We start from the raw sequence: 23,457 nt of genomic DNA, 5'->3' as shown, positions 1-23,457 counted from the left end.
TTTTAAATGGCCAGCTTCTTATTTTATAGTGGTTGCCCCCTTATTCATGACTCAGTTGTGAAAATATCCCAACTCTACCACATCAAGCTCTCCTGAGAAGGGGAATGTTTAAATAAGGTATCCCTTCATTCTGCTCAACTCAAAGTAGTACAGACCCTCTTGGTGAGACAATACTATCATTCCAGGAAGTAGCTTGGTGAATCTCTCTTGTACTGCTTCCAATGTTATATACAGGTGTCCCCCATTTTTCGAATGTTCACTTTACAACACCTTGCTGTTACAAAAGACATACATTAGTTACCTGTTTTCACTAACAGATGTTTTCACTGTTATGAAAAAGGCAGCGCGCACCCCAAGCAGCCAAGCTCCTCTCCCAGAACTGCATTCTAGCCACCATTGCTTAAACACGTGCCTATGAGCATCTGTGCTTTATGTCGATTTATTTTGTACATCTGTTAGCAAGATGAGTTCTAAGGTATCGTAAAAGCCTAAAAGAGCACGTAAGGGTGTTACATTTAGCGTAAAACTAGACATAATTAAGCATTTCGATCGTGGTGAACGAATTAAGGACATAGTGAGTTTGGCTAAGGAGGCTGAGTTTGTGGAAGTTGACAAGGATAATGTTGAAGAGGTTTTGGCATCCCATGACCAAGAACTGACAGATGAAGAGCTGACGCAATTGCATGAGGAAAGGATAACAATCAAAACCGAACGCAGTAGCGAACGGCCAGAAAGTGAAGTTATCCAGGAACTGAACGTGAAGCATTTGCGTGAGATTTTCACAGCGGTTGACAACACTGCAATGATTGCAGAAAAGTATGACTTCAATTTTGAAAGGGTACGTAGATTTAGGGCATATTTACAGCATTGCTTGAGCGCTTACAAAGAACTGTATGATAGAAAATTGCGCAAGGCTAAGCAGTCAAGCATACTGTCGTTTTTCAAGCCTTCCACATCAGCCACAGCAGACGACAAACCTCGACTTTTGACATTGAGGCAGGCAGACATGGAAGGTGACCTGCCTGCCCTGATGGAAACAGACGACAATGAGATGACACCCCAGTCTCCTCTACCTCCCACCACCCCAACCTCCGATGACTCAGCCTAACACACCATCATCAGTGTGTTCACAGTCTTCCCGATTCCAGTAAGTGAAACTACACTGTACATACATTATTTCTACTTTATATAGGCTGTGTATTTTTATGTATTTGCCATGATTTGGCAGCTTCATAGCTTAAAGGTTACTGGAGAGAGTGTTTCTGCTGAGAGCACTTGCGCCGAGTGTTTCTGCGAGAGCGCTTGCGCCGAGTGTTTCTGCCATGAGAGCTGCCGAGAGCGCTTGCATGATATTTTCGCTACGGTAGACAGTGCTGCAATGATTGCAGAAAAGTATTCCTAGTTTGTATAGGCTATGTATCTATCAGATCATTCCTGCTTTTACTATATATTACTGTTACTTCAGGTTTTGTGTGTTATTTGGCAGAACACATGTTATTTTTTGGGACTGCGAACGCTCACAAATTTTCCCCATATAAATAAATGCTAATTGCTTCTTCACTTTACGACATTCCGGCTTATGAACCACTTCATAGGAACGCTCTACCTTCAGATAGCGGGGGAAACCTGTATTTTAAGGAAAGGTGGTCAAAACTGTAAGGTGAGGCCTCACCAACACCCTGTACAATTGCAACAAAACCTCACATTTTAAAACCTAAACTGCTCACAATAAAGGCCAAAATGCCATTTGCCTTCTTCACTACTTGCTGTGATCCATGCACCCAACTCCCTCAGTTTCTTACCACATAGATAATGGTCTACTTTGATTTTTTACACAAACTAAATTACATGAACTCACACTTCCCCACTTTAATGTCTACCTGCCAATCTATAATCCACTCAGAACCCATATCCTATTATAGAATCATTGTAACCCCATCATCATACACACTCCTATCTATTTTTGTATTATGTACAAATCTGGAAACTTTATATACACTGCTGTTCCTTTACCAGGTCATGAATGCCGATGAGCTAGATGTACATGGCATCTGTTTATGGCATTTTATTTTTATTTCAGTTACAGAACCTTTAGCAGAAAACAAGCTGCTGGATTGATCTGTACACAAGCTGGAAATGGCAACAGACACCAAAAGAGATCTCCATTCCCTCACGTATCAGTTATACTTTCAACACAACTACTTACCATTCAGTTGTGGCGCTTGTAGCCTCTGACAGTGTCTGGTAGGCCAGTTCCACCAGTTTCTGGGTGGATTCACTGATTCGGCAGGTGGGAAAACCCATTGTTTGACTACTGAGCTGCTTCACAGTCCCCAGGTTTACTATGTCGCCTGGAACAACGTTGGAAGTCTTGGATATTACTAATTTACTGTCCATCTCTGGACTGGGAAGCTTTGGGATGGAGATTTTTGAATCAGTTGTAATCTGAAAATAAATGTAGCAATTAGTTGTGTTTTTTCATATAAACCTCTTCTTGTAATTTGAGCCAAATTAATGCTCAGCTACAAATTAAAAACTAGGGATAAACAAAAATTGGAATGACTGGGGCATATCCTCTGTTTAATCAAATTTATAACAATTGGGAATATTACAGTGGATCTACAAATTGCTCCAAATTGATTTCTGAATTTCCTTGACCTGCAGCATATTTGTCATTGATTACTATGTGCTGTTCTCAAAGTATGATATAAAATACAGAACTGAAGTAGACCATTCAGGAAAAGAGGTTCAAAAGAACCTCCTTTCAGTCTAACTGAACTGGTATCTACTAATTTCTTGTGTAGTTAACTTGCTTGGTTTAAAAGGCCTTTCATAAATGAGGATAATGCATTCTCAAGAATGTCAAACTCACCAAACAGGTTTAAAGACTACCAAATTAGATCCTGCACAAATACTACTTCCCAAATTAAGTTTACTTGAACTGCTTCTTCAATTATAGCTATTTAGAACTGTTTTCCGAACTATTACTTTTGGGATAAGTTAAAGGATTAGGATGCAAGGTGCACATATGAAATGTTACTCAATGCATGCTTAAATTACAAAATGGTGGAATAGAACAAAAATATAAGCTCAAAAACCTGGTTTGTAGAGATGTAGCTAACCATGAAGAATAAGATGAAGACATCAGAGTATACTAATGTCTTCAATCTGTATACATTAGTGTAGGAATAAGAGGACTTAAGATTACCCATATAATATTAAAGTTTCACATCTTCACCGATTTCTGATGGAGATTTAATTACTTTCTTTCTTTTTTTTCAATCTTTTTACTGAATTTCATATATATAAAAAAAACATAACATAATAATGAATAGGTTATAAATGCATTAGACTTGAAATTAAATTAATAATATGATAACAATATCCTATTAAAATATCAACAGGAAAACATAGTACATTATCAATCAAGCCTATAATAATTATATGAAAAAATAAGAATATTCATCAAAAGAAAAAGAAAAAAATTGTAAAAATACAAGCAAAATATATATTTTGAGAAAAAAAATACTAAACTAAACTAACATGGGCAATAATAACAGTTTATTTGTATATGATAGTGCCAAAAACTCCGGAACTCCATACCAGAACAAGAATAAACAGAGAGAAGGTCTGGGAGAGGTCAGATTAATTCATATGAAAATGTCGAATGAACGGTCCCCAAGTTTCTTCAAATTTAACTGATGAGTCAAAAATAGTGCTTCTAATTTTTCCCAAGCTCAGATAAGAAATAGTTTGAGAGAGCCACTGAAATGTGGTAGGAGGATTTACTTCTTTCCAATTTTGCAATATAGACCTTCTGGCCATTAATGTTACAAAAGCAATCATTTGTCTAATTGAAGGGGAAAACTGATTACCATCCTCATTTGGTATACCAAAAATTGCAGTAATAAAATGAGGTTGTAAATCGATATTCCAAATTGAGGAAATGGTAGCAAATATGTCCTTCCAATAATTGTATAAGGTGGGACATGACCAAAACATATGGGTCAATGAAGCCACATCTGAATGACATCTGTCACATTGTGGGTTAATATGAGAGTAGAATCGAGCAAGTTTATCTTTAGACATATGAGCTCTATGTACAATTTTAAATTGTATTAAAGCATGTTTAGCACATATAGAAGAATTAACCATTTGTAAAAATTTTTCCCATTTTTCTATTGATATATTATATTGAAGTTCTTTTTCCCATTCTTGTTTAATTCTACCTGATATTTCTGGTTGTATCTTCATAATCATATTATAAATAAAAGCCACTAATCCCTTCTGATAGGGATTTAAGGTAAAAATCATACCTAAAAAGTCCACTGAAGTTGAATTGGGGAAGGATGGTAGAATTTTATATAAAAAATTTCTGATTTGTAGATATCTAAAAAAGTTAGATTTAGGTAACTCAAATTTGTTGGAAAGTTGGTCGAAAGACATCAAACGACCTTCAAAAAAGAGATCACGAAAGCATTTTATACCTTTCCTTTTCCATATGCTAAAAGATTGATCTGTCAAAGAAGGTTTGAAAAAAAAATTAAGTAAAATAGGGCTATCAAGAGCAAAGTTTTTCAGAGTAAAAAATTTACGAAATTGAAACCAAATTTGTAATGTATGTTTGACAACAGGGTTGGATATCTGTTTATTGAATTTAACTAAATCGGCAGAAAGAGAAGAACCCAGAACGGAGAATAGAGAATATCCCTGTGCCTCATTGCATTCTAAATTTACCCACTGTGGGCACAATGGTGAATCCAAATCTGATTTCCAATAAATTAAGTTACGAATATTATTCGCCCAATAGTAAAATCTAAAGTTAGGTAGAGCTAAACCACCATCTTTTTTAGATTTTTGTAATTGCCTTTTACTTAACCTAGGATTTTTATTTTGCCACACAAATGAAGAAATTTTTGAGTCAATGTTATCAAAAAAAGATTTAGGAATAAAAATTGGTAAAGCTTGAAATAAATATAAAAATTTCGGTAGAATCATCATTTTAATAGCATTAATCCGACCAACTAATGATAAGGATGAGGGAGACCATCTTGTAGTAAGTTGTTGAATTTGATGAAGCATAGGTAAAAAATTCAATGTAAATAAATCTTTATATTTCTTGGTAATTTTTATACCTAAATAGATAAAGTTATCATCAACAACTTTAAATGGTATCCTTTCATTCAATAAAGTTTGCACGTTTAAAGGGAATAAATCACTCTTATCCAAGTTTAGTTTATAACCAGAAAAACTACCAAATTGAGCCAACAAGGATAAAATAGCGGGAATAGACCAGTCAGGATCAGAAATATATAACAAGTCATCAGCATAAAGTGATAACTTGTATAATTTCTCATTGCGGGTAATACCAAAAATATTAGGAGATTCACGAATAGCAATGGCTAAAGGTTCTAATGCAATATTAAACAATAAAGGACTTAAGGGACAACCTTGTCTCGTACCACGAGATAATTGAAAAAAAGAAGATCTGTAATTATTTGTAAGAACAGAAGCAACAGGTTTATGATATATTAGTTTGATCCATGATATAAAATTAGGACTAAAATTAAAATATCTCAAAGCGTTAAATAAGTATACCCATTCAACTCTATCAAAAGCCTTTTCAGCATCTAGTGAAATAACACATTCTGGAATTGTGGGTGATGAAGTATAAATTATATTAATCAATTTTCTAATATTAAAAAAGGAATACCGATTCCTAATAAAACCAGTTTGGTCTTCTGAAATAATCTGTGATAGTACCTTTTCTAACCTAATAGCTAAAATTTTTGTAAGAATCTTAGAGTCTACATTTAATAGTGATATAGGGCAATAAGATGCACATAAAGTGGGATCCTTATCTTTTTTAAGAATTAGAGAGATAGTAGCTTCATAAAAAGACTGAGGTAATCTCTTCTTAACAAATGCATCATTAAAGATTTCACATAACCAAGGGGAAAGCAAAGAAGAAAAAGTTTTTAAAAATTCTATAATATAACCATCAGGACCAGGAGCTTTCCCTGAATTCATTGATGAGATAGCCTCTCCTATTTCGGCCAAAGAGATAGGAGCATCAAACAAGCTACAATCTTCATCTGTCAGTTTGGGAATATTCAAATTGTTAAAAAAGTTATCCATCATGGAGAGATCGCCATCAAATTCTGATTGATATAAAGATTTATAAAAATCTTGAAAAGTGTTATTGATTTCTTTATGATCAGTAGTCAGATTGCTGTCTTGTTTACGAATTTTAATAATTTGTCGCTTAGTCGAATTAGCTTTTAATTGGTTAGCTAACAATTTACCAGTTCGATCACTATGGATATAAAATTGAGCCCTGGTCCTAATTAATTGATTCTCAATTGAAGAAGATAATAATAAGCTATGCTCCATTTGAAGCTCAACTCTCTTCTTATAAAGTTCTTTGGTAGGAGTCACGGAATAAATCTTATCAATTTCTTTAATTTTATCCACTAATAAAGCAATATCTAAATATCTTTGTTTTCTTTTACCGACGGAATGAGATAATTTGTCCACGGATAAAAGCCTTAAAAGAGTCCCAAAGTATTCCTCTGTCAATCTCTTCTGTATAGTTTGTTGAGAAAAACAAGTCAATTTGCTGTTTTATGTAGGTGATGAATTCTGGATCTTGAAGCAAAGTAGCATTAAGTCTCCAAGATCTAGTATTATTAGAAAAGTCCAAAATCCTGATAGATAACTTCAAAGGTGCATGATCAGAAATAGCAATAGAATCATATTTACAATCAATAACATCTGTTAATAAACGATGATCAATAAGGAAATAATCAATTCTAGAATAACTGTGATATACATGTGAAAAAAACAAAAATTCTTTATCTTTAGGGTTCAAAAACCGCCATATTTCAGTAATTCCTGAATCGACCATAAAAGAATTAATAAGTAAGGCTGATCTATTCGGAAGAATTCGAATAGGTTTAGATCTATCCATCGAAGGATTCAAACAACAATTGAAATCTCCACCCATTATCAACATATATTCATTTAGATTAGGAAGGGAAGTAAATAAACGTTTAAAAAATTCAGGGCAGTCAAAGTTTGGAGCATAAATATTAACTAGAACCACTTTTCGATTAAAAAGTGAACCAGTTATCAACAAAAATCTGCCCTGTGGATCAGAAATAATTTCATGATGTGTAAACGAAATTGAGGGGTCTATAAAAATAGACACACCCCTAATTTTGGCGGTACAATTCGAGTGAAATTGTTGACCTTTCCAGAACCTAAAAAAAGCGTTGCTTATCCTCCCTCCTAATATGGGTCTCCTGTGCAAAAATAATATTAGCATTTAGTCTATGGAATAATTTAAATTTTTTTTACGTTTAATCGGATGATTTAAACCATTAGTATTCCAGGAGATAAAGTTAATAGACTTATCCATCATGCCAATATTAGTTGTGTATTTCATAAAAGGTTAAAAAGACACATAACCCATAATTCAGGAAGAAGGAAAAATGATTCAGGAGCAACCGGAGATCATGACACCTCAACAATATTAATAATTTAAAGTCGGCCCATAAACTAAAAGCAAAAAAATAAAAAGCAAAAGCGTTAAAGAAGATCCCTACCCCCTCCCCCAACCCCACGAAAAAAAGCCAAGCAGCAGGCGCACAAACTAACACTAATATTACCCCTATTTTCAAGATGGCGACTTCATGAAAAGAAAGAAAAGAGAAACTATATAACACCCAGATATAAATACAGGGTTGTAAACAGAAATATATATCAATCAAAATGAAAAAATAATATAAAAAAGCAAAAAATCATTAATAAAAAAAAGGATAACGAAGTTTAAAATAGTGTAATATGCCTTTAAAAAAAGATTCCATATTCAAATATAAGAAAATGACGTTTCAAAAACAAAGACTTATGGGAAGAAGAAACGACATTTTGAAAGGACCATATTACAAAATATAAATGTAAATTCACCAATTTTTTTTTAAAAAAAAGGTTATCAAAATAAAATTAAAAAAGGGTTCAATAACCACTACAATATATATATATAAAAAAAAAGGTTCAAAAATTCAAAACATTCGTCCCATTCTCAAATACAGGCAAATAAACGCTTACAGAAAGCAAAGTCTTATGGGAAGAAGAAACGACATCTTAAAAAATAAATCATTATTACAAAGTCTTAACATGTATATCTAATCCAGAGGGAAAAAAAAATTAATTAAGAAAAAAGACATTATAGTAAAGTTAAAAAAGCATCTGTAAATCATGATAATAAAAAAAAACCAGGTCTACAGACCAAAATAAAAAGCTATACCGCAGCATCATAAGTTAAAGCCTAAAACGGAATGGCGTCTTCTCTCCAAAAGTTCTTCCACATAACACATAGTTCAAGTTGGACTAGAAGAGCGATATTCTTCAATGAATTTCTTCGCTTCTTCCGGAGTATTAAAGAAACGCTGACTGTTGTCGCTCAACGTAATTCTGAGATTCGCTGGATATCTTAAAGCTTGTTTAAGTCCAATCGAATGAACCTCTGCCATCACCGGTTTAAAAGCGATTCTCGCCCTCATTACCTCGAATGAATAGTCCTCCACAATACGAAACTTGTTGTTTTTGTGAGAAATCATACCTTTCTGACGAGCTAATCGAATTAAAAGCTCTTTCTCCCGAGGATAATGGAGACGGACAATCACAGCTCGTGGCTCGTCTTTCGCAGCCGAAAATCTTGAAACTCTGTGGGCACGATCAATAGTAGGCTTAACCCGCAAAGTGTCCTCGCCAAAAATTTCCCACAATAAATTAGAGAAATATTCAGTTAAGTCACCAGACTCGACATTTTCGGGAAATCCAATAATACGCAAATTCTGTCTGCAAAACCGGTTTTCAAGATCGGTGATTTTAAACTTATACTGCTCCACTATTTTAGCGGTCGACCATACCTTCTCCTCCAAAGTTTCGATTGTACGTATTTTTTCACAAATTATCTTGTCAAGAGCCGCAAACTTTTCTTCATGGCGTTCAATATCTGCTGCCTGCAATTGAAGCTTGATATCAAATGATTTAACGACTTCTTCAAGCTCCGACATTTTCGCAGTAAGTTTGTTTTCCAGACTTGCAAGTTTAGTATCCAGTTTAGTATCCAGAAGACTGGCGATTGCATCGAGAATTATAGGGTCTTTAGACGATTTCTTAGGTACAGACATTTTAAAGTTGAAAAAATTAAATCCAGAGTTATTTTTAAAAAGAGAAATAAATCGTAAATATCAACCCATGTAATTAAGTACAAAAAGATTTGATTCAAGGGTGATTATAGCTTAAAAAATGAAGAGCGCCTAAAAGGCAGATGTCTACGTCACCATCTTGAAACTCCACCCCCTGATTTAATTACTAATTCACCTTTACTGTGTTGTGGATCTCAGACGTCATCAGGTTTCTGGCAGTCACTATCACGTCTTGACACTTTTTACTAGCAAAATGAACATTTACATTCTTTGCATATTTCAGCAAATCCGTGGAGTGGCCCTGCAAAAACTGCATCTCTTTGAGTTTTTCCTCAAACTTATCTGTTGCTTTTATCACCTAGAAGGGAAAACCACGTAACAAAATGTTATTTTTCTAAGCTTGATAAAAGGATCCCCTTTCTCATTTGCATCACCATACCTATAACTCTCTTGAGGAACATGACTTGCAACAAAAAATTGAAACAAATTTCACAAGAAACGTCAATGGCAAGGGATAGGGATCAAATTTTATCTAAGCTAATCTTCCAAACATCAGTCTGTCTACTAATCTATCATTCCTTTCTAGTTGTAGAACTATATGTCAAAATCCTTACCAGTTTGTTTAACTCACTTATAATTGTACATTCCCACTATTCAGTTAAATTTAGTTTCCTATGTTCCAATGAAAATAACCCAATTTTAGACAACCTTCCAGGATAAACATTACTTTCTAGCTCTCAAAAAAAGCATCATAAAAACTGACAAGTGCAAGACATCACTCCTGTAATCAGAGCCATATATAATGCACAAGGTGTGTTCTAAACAGTGCTGCACACAGCTCCAAATTAACTATTCTTATTATATTGTATGCCTCAACTAACAATGAGAAACATTGTGGATGCTTCTAAGTCAGCTTACTGATTGGTCTTGTCACTTTTTAAGGATGTGTGAACATGCATTCTTAGGCCCGTTTTTCACTACCACCCAATATCCTGCCATTTGTTGCATTATATCTTACCTTGTGCACCTACCCAAATAAAATAACATCTGTATCCTTCTATAACCCAAAATCTTCCTCCACAAGCATCAACCATGGTTTTGTAACAGACCAAGTCACAGAATCCTGCCCTTCAGAGCACTCAATTATACATTACATAGTTAAGAAACAAAACGGAATACTCATGAGAAACAGAAAATGCAAATACTAAAAAGTGCTTCAAAAGTTTGAGATACATGAAGCTAGGAAACTGGAGGCTTTAAAAGACATACATAAAACACAACTGCTTTCTAGAAATTCTAATGACAAACTTTTATCATTTAAAAATGGCATTCTGAGAGCACCTGCTGACCAATTTATGTTAAAGTGTCCATACCTCTTCATATAGCTCCAACTGGCTGCTGTTTGCTGGTATAGAGAACACCAAGCAGTTCTTAATAATGATTTCTGATAATTCCTCCCAGATCATGCCTCCCAGCAATTCTGCCAGGTTTATAGCCTGCTTTTCCTTGCAATCCATAGAGTCCCAGAGAGGCACATCTATCATAATACCAAAAAAGAAAGCCGATCAAATTTCACATATCCAATGTAGTGGATTTGTAGCTGACACTAATGATTCATATGGCAAACACTGAAGGAGGTGATAAAAAAAAACAAGGAGATCTTGATCAGCTGGAATAGTGGGTAGAGGAACAATTCAGTTAATTGTATAAATTTAAAGTTAGCCATTATAGGAAAGATATCTTTATATTGGAAAGGGTGCAAAGAATTACAGTGGATTCCAGTTAATTGGGACATATCTGGACCAGTACATTTTAGCCCAATTAAGCAGCTGGTCCAGTTAGCCAAAGTTTCATGGAAATAGCAAAAAAGGCATAAAAAAGACAAACTACCATTTAACTGAGTAACAAATTATGTATTTAAATGAAATACAGAACAACTTAGAACATCACCAATGCAGTTGTCCATCATATCTGATGATGACAGGAAACCTGTGCGCAAGAGTTTTCAAAGTGAAAAAGCTGATGCACGAGAGCAGTTCCACTCTCTTGACCTTGGAAGTCCAGTTCCAGTAGTGCAAGAAGTCATCACAACCGGATTCTTCCCTGGATGCTGTGGACCACTATGACTACTACTGTGCTTCATCAAGCCCTTTGCTCTCCACAAAGCAATTACAGAGCCACCTTACTGGCCACTGGATCTCACTATCAATCTCATTCCGTCAGTCTGCCAGAGATGACTTCACACGGTAGGAGAGGCATGTCCCAATCTAACCAGGGTATGAGACCCACCAGCTACCCTCACCTATTTTAGCCCACCTTTTAAAACACTGTACTGTGATGTGGACGCTGTCACATGCAAACAACTACGTGGAGCCACAGGTGAGAGCCAAGTGCCAAGTGGAAACCAAAGGTAACATTCAAAATAACTGTCAATACCTTCAAATTCTTTGTAATTCTTAACTTTAAGTAGTCTGAAACCTGAATGCTTGAAATGCAGTGAGCAAAACAGCTCTGAATTGTCTTACTGCTAATTTCTCAGCACCAGTGCCAAAAATTACCGATTTTTAAACACAAAACTGATGCTACATTAAAATTGTTTGCTCTAAGCTTGGTGTAGTGTCTAAAGGCCACATGACATACTTTCAACTGATGATAGTTAGAAGCTGTTTGGCAAGTCTCCTATTAAGCGGCATGTTGTCCCAAATAAATAAAGGGAATCACAGCTATTTTTTTCCAATTAATTATTTTTCTTTTAGAGTTGGCATAAATGGCTGACTTGATTAACCAGAATCCATTGTACACGAATGTTCCCAGGAGTCAAGGGCCCCAAGTTACAGAAGAGGAATAGCAAGATAAGACTTTATTCTTGTGAATGTAGGAGACTGAGGGGTGAGTTTATATAGGTGTATAAAATCATGATGGCATAGGTAGGGTGAATGAACAGTCTTTCTCCCAGGCAAAGAATAAAAAACTAGAGGGCACAGGTTTAAGATGACAAGATTTAAAAGGGTTCCAAGGAACAAAATCACACATAAGGTAGTGGGCATATGGCATAAGCTACTGGAAGAAATGGTTGAATCAAGTACAATAACAACATTCAAATAGGACAAGTTTAGATGGATAGCTTGGTCGGTATGGATGAGCTGGGCTGAAAGGCATGTTTCTGTGCTGTATAACTCTGTGATTATCTTAATTATGCCATTAGGCCAATTTCAAATGGTGTATCCCAAGACAAGAATAAATATACTTCCCATTCCATTTGCTGGGTAAAAGGGACAAAGTTTACATACACAGCAGATGCTGGTACAGGAACTCCAAGACGGTTGAGATCTTCTGGTAAACTTTTGCTGGCGACTCATGGTCAGATTTGCTTTCAACTGCAGCAAATCTTAAAACTGCATCATTTGTCTGAAGTTCAATCTCAACTTCAAGGAAAGGTTCAATAACCAGTGGTTTCAAAATATATTTCAACAAGATCTGACCTGCACAGTTTAGAGAAAGACACACACATGAAGGTCTGGAGTGAAAAATTAAAGATTTAAATCACTTTGTTGCAAAATGTCATTTCATTTTTCCCCCCAAAACCTGCGGCCTAAAATAGACAAATATGTCTCAAACCCTCCTTGTAGGAACAGTTCCTGTTACCCCATCATCAGCATGAAAACTGCTAGCATGGTATATTGATTTCTTGTTTTCTTTAAGTACCAAAATACAAACCCCATCTCCAGAAAAAATTGAATATTTTCAAGAATGCAATAAAAACAAAAATCTGTGATATGTTAATTCACGTGAACCTTTATTTAACTGAAAAAAGTACAAAGATTTTCAATAGTTTTACTGACCAACTTAATTGTATTTTGTAAATATACACATATTAAGAATTTGATGGCTGCAACACACCCAACAAAAGTTGGGACAGAGGCATGTTTACCATTGTGTTATATCACCTTTCCTTTTAATAACACTTTTTAATCGTTTTGGAACTGAGGATACTAATTGTAGTAGATTTGCAATTGGAAATTTTGTCCATTCTTGCTTGATATAATACTTCAGCTGCTCAACAGTCCGTGGCCTCTGTTGTCTGATTCTCCTCTTCATGATGCGCCATACATTTTCAATAGGAGATAGATCTGGACTGGCAGCAGGCCAGTCAAGCACACGCTCTCTGTGTCTACAAAGCCACGCTGTTGTAGCCCGTGCAGAATGTGGTCTGGCATTGTCCTGCTGAAATAAGCATTGACGTTCTAGGAAGAGACGTCAACTTGATGGCAACATATGTCTCTCTAAAATCCTAATATACGCCACAGAGTCAATGCTACCTTCACATACATGCAACTCACCCATGGCGTGGGCACTGCTGCACCCCCATACCATCACAGATGCTGGCTTTTGCACCTTTCGCTGATAACAATCAGGATGGTCCTTTTCATCTTTGGCACGGAGAACTCGACGCCCGATTTTTCTGAAAACTAGCTGAAATGTGGACTCTTCTGACCACAACACACGGTTCCACAGTCTTTCGGTCCATCTGAGATGAGCTCGGGCCCAGAGAACTCACCGGCGTTTCTGCGTAGAGTTGATGTATGGCTTCCTCCTTACGTAATACAGTTTCAATCCAGATGCAGTGACGGACTGTGTTAAGTGACAATGGTTTTCCGAAATACTCTCGAGCTCAGGTAGCTATAATTGTCACAGTAGCATGACAGTTCCGCCTGAGGGCTCGAAGATCACTCGCATTCAACAGTGGTTTCCGACCTTGCCTTTTACGCACTGAGATGTCTCTGAATTCTCTGAATCTTTTCACAATATTATGTACTGTAGATGTTGAAAGACCTAAATTCTCTGCAATCTTGCGATGGGAAATGTTCCTTTTGAGAACTGACTAACAATTCTCTCATGAATTTTGGCACAAAGGGGTGAGCCATGACCCATATACCCAGTCATGATACCTCACCTGCTACTAATTAGCCTGCTTCATGTGAAGTCTTCCAAACCGGTGTTACTTGAATATTCTGTGCACTTTTCAATCTTATTTTAACTGTCCCAACTTTAGTTGAGTGTGTTGCCGCCATCAAATTCTAAATATGTGTATATTTACAAAATACAATTAAGTTGGTCAGTAAAACTATTGAAAATCTTTTCTTTGTACTTTTGTCAGTTAAATAAAGGTTCATGTGAATTAACATATCACAGATTTTTGTTTTTATTGCATTTTGGAAAATATCCCAACTTTTCTGGAAATGGGATTTGTACAAAAACACAGCAGGTGCTGGAATCTGGAGCAATAAACAATGTGCTGGAGGAACCCAGCAGCTGGGTGGGTGGTCCAACATCAATGGGGGAGAAGTAATTATTGCTGTTTCAGGTCAAAACCTTGCATCAATTCCTTTCATCGCACAGATCCTCCAGCAGATTGTTCATTAGTACGATCAAGCTTTAGGCTGAAATTTGAAGTCAAAAACTTCACCAGGAGCTATCAAGCATCACTAACTGCTACACTATAAGTGTAGAGTTAGCATTTAAAGTAAAACAATTTTACTATAAATTGCTTAATTATTGCTAACAAGAAAGTTGACTTGAAAGCAGGACAGTAGGTGGGAAAAAACAGGACATTTATTGTTACAATCTTCAAGCGCTCTTATGAATACAGTGAGATGGGTGGGTGGTTACTGCCTCTAGAAGGGAATAGGATTTTAGAGAGACAACAGCTTGAGAAATGTCTTAATTGAGAAGGTTATGGGCCTTCCAGCCCAGGATGCTGTGGACATCGATGATAGAACAATTTAATCAGTATGCCTTTGGATTTGAAGGTACAGAGGATTACAGAAAGCAAGATGGAATTTTTAATAGTTCTCGATAATCTTATTGAATTCAGGAGCTTTGAGGCCAATTCCTGACACTTGTAGGTCAACAGGAATAAAGGTTTTTTTATTCAAAAACTGATTAAGAGCTTGCGACTATTCACAATAAAGTGTTTTAAGATTAGACATACTGATTTCTAAAGACTGTTTAGAGACTTGCAGTTGCAGATTAAATTTATCATTCTAAGAACTTGCAAAATAGCCTTTCTTTAATTATGTGAAAGTTGGAGAGATAGAATTTCACTTTTAGATTTTGAAATTAATTTCATTTTCTAATTTTGCCTTGTTTTACTCATCATGCATTAAGCAAATATGTCATACCAATCTACTGCACTATCTTTATATTATCTTCATAATGCTCATAAATTATTAACTGTATGGTTACATACTGCAGCAATATGACAATGTCACTAAGTCCTGGACACAAGGAAAATACAAATCTGAAACAATTAACTGGTGTAAATTTCTTACTAAAAAATTTCAGTTTTCTGTTCAGTTCACCAAGGATAGCAAAGCCTTGAAGTATTGACACAAGAAGTGGCTCAAGATCACTCTTCTTCTTTGACATCATATTGCACAAGCGCAGCTCGGTCTTCAAAGTCCATCCAAACAAATCCTCGGCTGGGGGAAAACAAGACATCAGCTCCTACTCTTACAAATCACATGTTTCACTAACACTCAACATGCATTATTTCTACAACAGAAAATCCAAAAACTAATGGCATCAGTGTACAAACTCCCTCTATTATAATAACCTAGTATAATTCATTGGGTCCTTAAAAGCACTATGATGTATATGTGATATTGCAGAGCTTTCAAACAAAGAAAAACAATCTTTTAAGAATTAAGTATCCAAATTCTGATAAACCTAATACCAACACATAAACCAGCTGGGGATGATGAGAGAGGTAAATATAGAACTATAATGCACTCTATATCATATTTTCATAACACTTAGAGTATATCTGCTATCAGAAAACTAATTATTTGTTGTGATATCAGCATAAAACATATACCAGTGTATCTCTAACGTAAGGAAATGAGACCAGCGATATCATTCAAATGATCTAGGACTTGAATATTCAGAGTAAAATCATTCAACAAGTGACCATACATTCTGCCATTCCTACAGAAGCAGATACAATACTTCACAATGACATCACTGGAGTAAACTCATTGTATTGTATCACAGTTTATTTGCAGCAATGAGCTGTTATGCCTCCTCTTGAAAAGTCAAATCACTATTCAAATGGAATAAAAGGAAAGTTCACTAAATGAACTTTGCATTGAAAAGAAATTTTAACACAAAGGTTTATGTAACTAATTCTGAAGTATATTCAACATTTCTAGATATTCACAACTCTGAGCTTAGCTTCATTATTTCTCCAGAAGAAAAATCTATTCAGAGAACATAGAACAGTACAGGCCCTATAGCCCATGATGTGATGACAACCTTTTAACCTACTCTAATCCTTCCCTCTCATATAGCCCTCTATTTTTCTATCATCCATTTGCCTATCTAGGAGCCTCTTAAGTGTCCCTAATGTATCTGCCTCTAACACCATCTTTGACAATACACTCCATACATCCAACACTGTGTACAAAACCTATTTGGCACCCCCTTATACATTTCTTATGTCCTCTAATATTAGCTTTTGCAACCCTGGGAAAGCAGTGCTGGCTGTCCACACCTCTTAACATCTTATACATCTTTATCAAGTATCCTTTCACCCTCCCAAGAGAAAAGCCCTAGCTCACTCAACCTTTCCTCTAATCCAGGTGGCATCCTGTTAAAACACCTCTGCACTCTCTAAAGCTTCCACATCTTTCTTATAAGGTGAACTGAACTGATTGCAATACTCCAAGTATGGTCTAATGAGTGTTAGGCCAGCAATATTACCTCACTGCTCTTGAACTCAATCTGACTAATGAAGGCAAAATTGCTATATGCCTTCTTTGACAACCCATCAACTTGCACAGCGACTTTGAGAGATCCAAGATGTAGACTCTAAGATTCCTATTGCTCTGCGCTAAGTGTCATGCCATTAACTTTGTATTCTGCCTTCAAATCAACCTTCCAAAGTACATCACCTCACACTTTTCTGAACTGAACTCCACCTGCTAGTTCTCAACCCAGCTCTGCATCCAATTAATTTCCTGCTGCAACTCACGACAACCCTCCACAATACCACCAACCCACCCCTTCACCTCAAGGCAGAGCACATCCCATCCACAACCACTTTCCTCAGGCAAGCTAACCCTGAATTCATAGAGCCAAGCTTCCCTGGATCCCAAGCCTAGCCCCCCAAACCTCCAAATGAGCCCATCATAGGGAACCCCATCAAAAGTCCCCCCCCCCCAACACAGTTCACTCACCAGCAATGCAAGACTCACTGACCAACAATTCCCAGGACTATCCCCACCCTCATTCCCGAACACCCTTCCAATCACCTTTTGCTGGTGCTGGCGAAGGGGGAAGGCTCCATACTGCCAGCTGTTTCCATTCTTCCCCTAAATGATAGAGTAATTTCTCCTTCTGTACGGTGAGCTCCGTGCTAAGTACTTGCAACATCTTTAGCTCAATGCCTTTTCTTGATTTTAATAAGGTGAAATTGTGCTGTGCCTTGTAAAGAGAAACATAAGAAACATTCCAATAGGAAATGTATTTCATCAAGATATTTCTAACTCCACATTTCAACATTGTCATAAATTTAAGTGTGGTTTCAAGAGTACAAGTTAAAATTTCAGATGAAAGCACTGAAGTGAACACCATTTTGGCAGGAAGCTGCACATTAGAACATAGAACAGTACAGCACAGGATCAGGCCCTTCAGCCCACAATATTCTGCTGAAACAATTAAATTAGTAATCAAATAGCTAACTATACCAATTTCTCATGCCTGCACAATGTCCATACCCTTCCATTCATGTGCCTATCTAAGTGTCTGTTATGTTATTGCCTGTACCACCACCTCTGACAGCACATTCCAGGTATTCACCACTCTGTAAAACAAAACTTGCCCCTCACATCACCTTTAAAGATACCCCATCTCACCTTAAATGCATGCCCTCTGGTATTAAACATTCCAACCCTGGGAAAAAGATACTTCCTATCTATCTTATCCCCCCAGCCCGCACCCCCCCCACAAAATCAGATCTCCCCTCAGCCCTCAGCCTCTGCTGCTCGAGAGTAAACAAACTGAAGTTTGGCCAACCTCTCACTACAGCACATGCCCCCTAATCTAGGCAGCATTCTGGTAAACCTCTTATGCACCGCCTCAACATCCTTCCTATAATGGGGGAGGGGGGGGGATCTATATGCAAAACTCCAAATGTGGCCTAACCAGATTTTTATAAAGATTCAACATAACCTCTTGATTTTTGAACCTAATGCCTCAATTAATAAAGGCAATCTAAAACATTACAGTGTTCTGACAAGTAGGAAAACTTGTGATACGATCATTCAATACACATTAAGGTAGCTGCTGTACACAAAACACCTCAGTGTTTGAGTCATGTGAAATTCCATACAAAAGCAATTCTATCACCACCCCTAACCCCAAATATCCTCTAAGACTACAAACCTACCCTCATCCCAATTTATTCTCCCATTATGGTATTTTGCTCATTGCCAGACTTACCCCGCCAGTAGTGGACACACCTTCAGCTGCCTGGGACCTAAGCGCTGGAAGAGCCTCCATAACACACTATCTTACTTCAAAACACTGCTAAAACATACCCATTTAACCAAAGTAACACACACAAAATTGCTGGCGGAACCCAGCAGGTCCTAAGGAAAGGTCTCAGCATGAAACATCAACTGTTTGTTCCTCTCCATAGGTTCTGCCTGACCTGCTGAGTTCTTCCAGCATTGTGGGGGGTACTCTGGATGGCCAGCATCTGCAGAATCGTTTGCATTCCTATTTAAACAAACATTTAGACATTAGCTCTAATATGTTTCCTCGGCTTTGGGATGGTTTTTATTTGGTTTAGTAACTTTTCTATGAAGTTTGTTAGAACATTGATGCTATTATACAAATGAAAATGGGTGTTATTGATTTAACAGAACAAATTAAGTGGCATAAAATTAATTAATTTATCATTTAGAACATAATTAATTAATCATTTAACACCTAAGCAGCAAGGAATTTCATGGCTTCAAAATCAGATGTGTTTGATGGCATACCAACCTTAGAGAGCTGAGCAGCAGATTTGGTATAATTTTTTTCTAACAAAGCTTGGTGATTTGTTTCTAGGGCTGTATCAAGCTAGGAAAGATAGCAAGCAAATAAAAATATTAGGCACACTAAACAAATCTAGCAGCCCCAAATATCTGCAAAAAGACTTCATAAGCTTCTAACATTACTAATAATGAGGCAAGAATATGGACTTTTCCAAACTTAAATAATGTAAACAACGATCACTATTGAGAACAATGGATTAGTTTATAAAAGGAACACTTGAGCTATAATTTACAAAATTGCAGTTGTGAAATGAGTAAACTCAAATAGCCCCCTCCACTTATGGCTGGCATTGATACAATACCTAAAAGGCCATCTTCTTTGCAATAAACATCTATCATCTGATGGTTGAGATGCTAAAAAAGCACTCTGAGTACTTTGTAGACTTAACTTGGTTAAAAAAAAATTTCTGAATTTAAAAATATTAAAATGTAGGACTTGCCATACAGATGAAGTTGATTAAGAAAACCTTAAATGTTAAGCTTTAGTTATAGATTTTCTAACATTAAGCTTTATCCATCAAGAGAATGTAATACTTTAAATTCATTTAAGTGCCATTTGCTCAGGTATTAACTTCAGTTAGGAAGACCACTGTGTTGCATTGATGAACTGCTACAGCGTAACGCAAATAAGAACTTGTCCTTGACTTCAGGAAGGAGGACAGTGCACATACTCTTCCTTGCATCGAGGGTTGAGAATTTCATGTTGCAGGAACACAATTGCTGCTCTTGTTGCAAGCTTAGAAGATGCTGTCAAGGAAGTCGTAGTTGCTTCAGTGCACTTCGAAGATGATTTACCAGTGGTTGGGTGGGGGGGGAGGGCATACGATGCTGCAGCAGCGAGTATTCTCAAATCAAGCAGACTTGCTTTATCCTAAATAGCATTGATGAAGCAGCAGCCATCTGTGTAAACAGGGAGCATTCCATCATGCTTCTGACTTCAGTCTTGTGGAAAGAGTTGGCAGAGATATTGGTCAGAAAAACCTTTTCAGGTAAAATGAACAACAAATAGTTGTCTAAATTAACATCATTAAAAAATTCAGTTTAAGGGAAAACATATATGGGAATGAAAATATCCAGAATGGGGAAAGTAAGGCAACTTTAAAAGCTTTCTTCACTTACCTCATGTAATTCTGTTAACACACTCAGTAAAGCTGTACTTTGTTCCAGCTGCTGCTTCAGTTCACTGAATTCAGTAACAGCAACACGAAGATCCCTTTGCACCTGGTAAAAAAAACATCTCTCCTGATTTTTTTTACTGAAAAATAACAATTCATAATGACCCTGAGATTAAGTATGATGCAAGGCTAAATTATGAATATTTTAATTATGAAGAGCCCATATAGAATTTCTGCACGTGCACAAAATGCAAGACCACTGAAGGTACTTAAACTTTAAACCCTTTTGTTCCACAATACTTCTACATATATTTATATGCTCATCGTGAAAATTCCATTAAAAATCCTGGGGAAAATACGTAGCACTAAAAGTTTAACAGAGCTTTGCAAACTCAAATTACGTTCACATTGACAATAGCATAATTAATTTCATAAAAGAACACAAAATGGTCAAGACCACTTGGATATTTTAAACAAGTAACTATTCCAGCTACCTAACTCCAGCTTCCCATTAAAAATACAGCAATATTAGTTCTGCATACATCCAAGTACTGTGCCATCTTCTGTAATCTCTGAGCTCAGTGTGACCTGCAGCATGACAGAGTCCAGCATAATTGTACTAAGACCTCTGTGGACACAAGCACAAGATCTAAAATACATCCTGTTGCCATTCTTTGTCTTAGTCAATGAAGCCTTTGTACAATGTGACATTTACTTGTTGGATTTTACTCTTCTATTACCTGATTTTCAATTTGTGACTTCAGTACATCTATCTCCAATGAGATCTCCTCCACCTGATTTACCAGGTCGTCTCCATTCTTTAAACTTGGGATGAATTCCTCATACTTCTTGATTATGCTGTTGTATACTTCACCCTGGGGGGGGGGGGGAGGAGGAGAGAGAAAAAAATTTTCATCTGAAAGCTTCACAAATTACTTTATTCCCTTGTGGGCATAACAGCACCTTAAAACCAGTTGCTTCGGGCAGATGAGGCTCATCAGGTCGGGCAGCATCCGTGGAAACGAGCAGACATTTCGGGCCGAGACCTGCTGAGTTCCTCCAGCGTGTTTGTATATGTTGATTTGACCACAGCATCTGCAGTGTACTTTGTTTTATCAGCTGTGGTTAGCAGCTCATCCAGGAGAAAAACTCCGATCCCAAAACTCCACTGTCTTGCAGCTATACCCACTCATGTGGAAAGCATCAGGAGTAAACCCAGAGGAATAATCTGGAGCTGGAGTCCCTTAGGCAGTCCTATGTTGAGTTCAAAGCTGACTGGCAACTCCTGCGATGCTGCTGGTACCGAACTGCATCGGCCTCTGATGTTCCCTTGGGTTCATCGACAGTGTGGAGAGAGGGTGCCTACTACATGGGCAACAGTCTGTTCTCCATATCATACTGTCCTGGCTTGCGTATCACAGAGACAGCTGGGATGCAACATCCGACCCCAATCAACAGAAGGCTTTGTGAAGCACAACAACAATGCCATAAGCTCAAAGTTGCTTCAAACCTACTATAAAAACTGATTTTATTCAAGATTGTTTAATGTCATTTCCAGTAGACAAATATAAAGGAGAACAATTGTTACTCCAGATCCAATCCAGCATATAAAAACACACCAAGAACACAATAATAAAAAACACATTAAATACCAATACAGGTACATAAGATAGCTTATATACATAGATTTGTACAGTACATAGTGACACTAGGTACAGGAGTGTTTGTACATAACGTGATTCTGACAGGAAATGATAAAGTAGTGGTAATGGGGGTGTAGAGAGGTGGAGGTGGTTTAGTGCGTGGACGTGTTGAAAAACTTTACTGCTTGGGGCAAGTTTTGAGTCTGGTAGTCCTGGCATAGCTGCTAAATAGCCTCTTCCCTGTTGGGAGTGGGACCAACAGTCCATGAGCAGGGTGGGTGAGATCATTCATGACTTGCCATCTTTGAAAAGTTATAGGAAACACAGCCAGTTGATTCAAGAGGAGAATAATGGAATGCAACAGATTGAAAGAGTAGCTGACAAAAAGACTCGTGCAAGTATTTCCACCCAAAAACATTACAGTAAACATGAACAGAAAAAATTTGTGGCATGCAGCATAAGTCATGGAGCAAACCACAACACTGTGTCAACAAGTAGAGCACTTTGAGCCAATGGATTCAGAAATATAGAATTGGAATAGCATTGTTACATATACGAGGTACAAATTATTACAACTATACATCGAAGTGGTACAATGTACAATAATCCGAATGCAGAAGGAAGTGCTACAGCTATAAAGTACAGTGCAAGTAAAATACAAGGTGCAAGATCATGATTGGTTTAAGTATATTTTATAGATAATTATTATTAAATTGGCGAACAGTTTCAATCCAAATCCCCACACTCCCTCCAGCAGCTCTCTACCCAGCTCCGGACCTCAGACGGCGGGATACAGATCCCGGGCCTGCTCGGTCGCCCCAGTCCCACTTAAGCCTGCCACTTTGATCTTACCTTGAACTCTTCGACCCGGCGAGACAACCTGTTGATCTTAGTGCCGATGTCTTCTTTCTCCAACTTCCCCGACGACGCCAACACCTCAGCCACGAACGACAACATCTTTCACTCTCCAGCGCGCAACAGCTCTACACGCATGCTCAACCGGTGACTGTTCCGCAAAGCCCGGCGGGAAAGGTAATCATTTTCTCCAAGCAGAGCACCATGGGAACTACAACTCCCGTGAGGCCTCGGGCATAATCCTTTCTAATTTTTGGCGGTAATACATATCCCGCCACGGAAACACTTGTATTACTTCGGACTGGTGCGTGAATGAGTCTTAGCAAGAATTAATTAGCACTTTCACAAATATAAATTGATTTGTAGTTTATTCAAATTCTTTAGGATATTTTTTTGTTATACGTCGCTCATGTTTTATAAAATAGTAAAATCTCGGTTGATGAATGAAGACCAAACGGATTAAAAGAATTTATGAAAGATACTACAGAAGCTTTTCCAAATCAGAGCAAGGTAGTTTCGTCAGATA

General features: G+C 37.1%; 1 protein-coding gene across 1 annotated transcript in view; it reads right to left on the bottom strand.

Moving 5' to 3' along the window:
* Window positions 1–23,082, bottom strand: part of zw10 (zw10 kinetochore protein) — a 42,073-nt gene extending 18,991 nt beyond the window's left edge. Inside the window, exons 1-10 of the mRNA XM_059956841.1 lie at window positions 22,929–23,082; window positions 21,174–21,308; window positions 20,438–20,539; window positions 19,266–19,343; window positions 17,528–17,699; window positions 15,548–15,697; window positions 12,506–12,697; window positions 10,589–10,752; window positions 9,391–9,573; window positions 2,207–2,445 (exon numbers count right to left, since the gene is read on the bottom strand). Coding sequence (XP_059812824.1) covers window positions 2,207–2,445; window positions 9,391–9,573; window positions 10,589–10,752; window positions 12,506–12,697; window positions 15,548–15,697; window positions 17,528–17,699; window positions 19,266–19,343; window positions 20,438–20,539; window positions 21,174–21,308; window positions 22,929–23,033 — 1,520 coding nt within the window. The 5' untranslated portion in view covers window positions 23,034–23,082. The remainder of the gene's footprint in view (window positions 1–2,206; window positions 2,446–9,390; window positions 9,574–10,588; window positions 10,753–12,505; window positions 12,698–15,547; window positions 15,698–17,527; window positions 17,700–19,265; window positions 19,344–20,437; window positions 20,540–21,173; window positions 21,309–22,928) is intronic.
* Window positions 23,083–23,457: the final 375 nt, after the last annotated feature.

The sequence above is a fragment of the Hypanus sabinus genome, chromosome X2 (assembly GCF_030144855.1).
Source record: "Hypanus sabinus isolate sHypSab1 chromosome X2, sHypSab1.hap1, whole genome shotgun sequence".
NCBI lineage: Eukaryota > Metazoa > Chordata > Chondrichthyes > Myliobatiformes > Dasyatidae > Hypanus > Hypanus sabinus.
The sequence above is the reverse complement of the archived record's forward strand: the minus strand, read 5'-3'. Positions and strand labels throughout refer to the sequence as shown.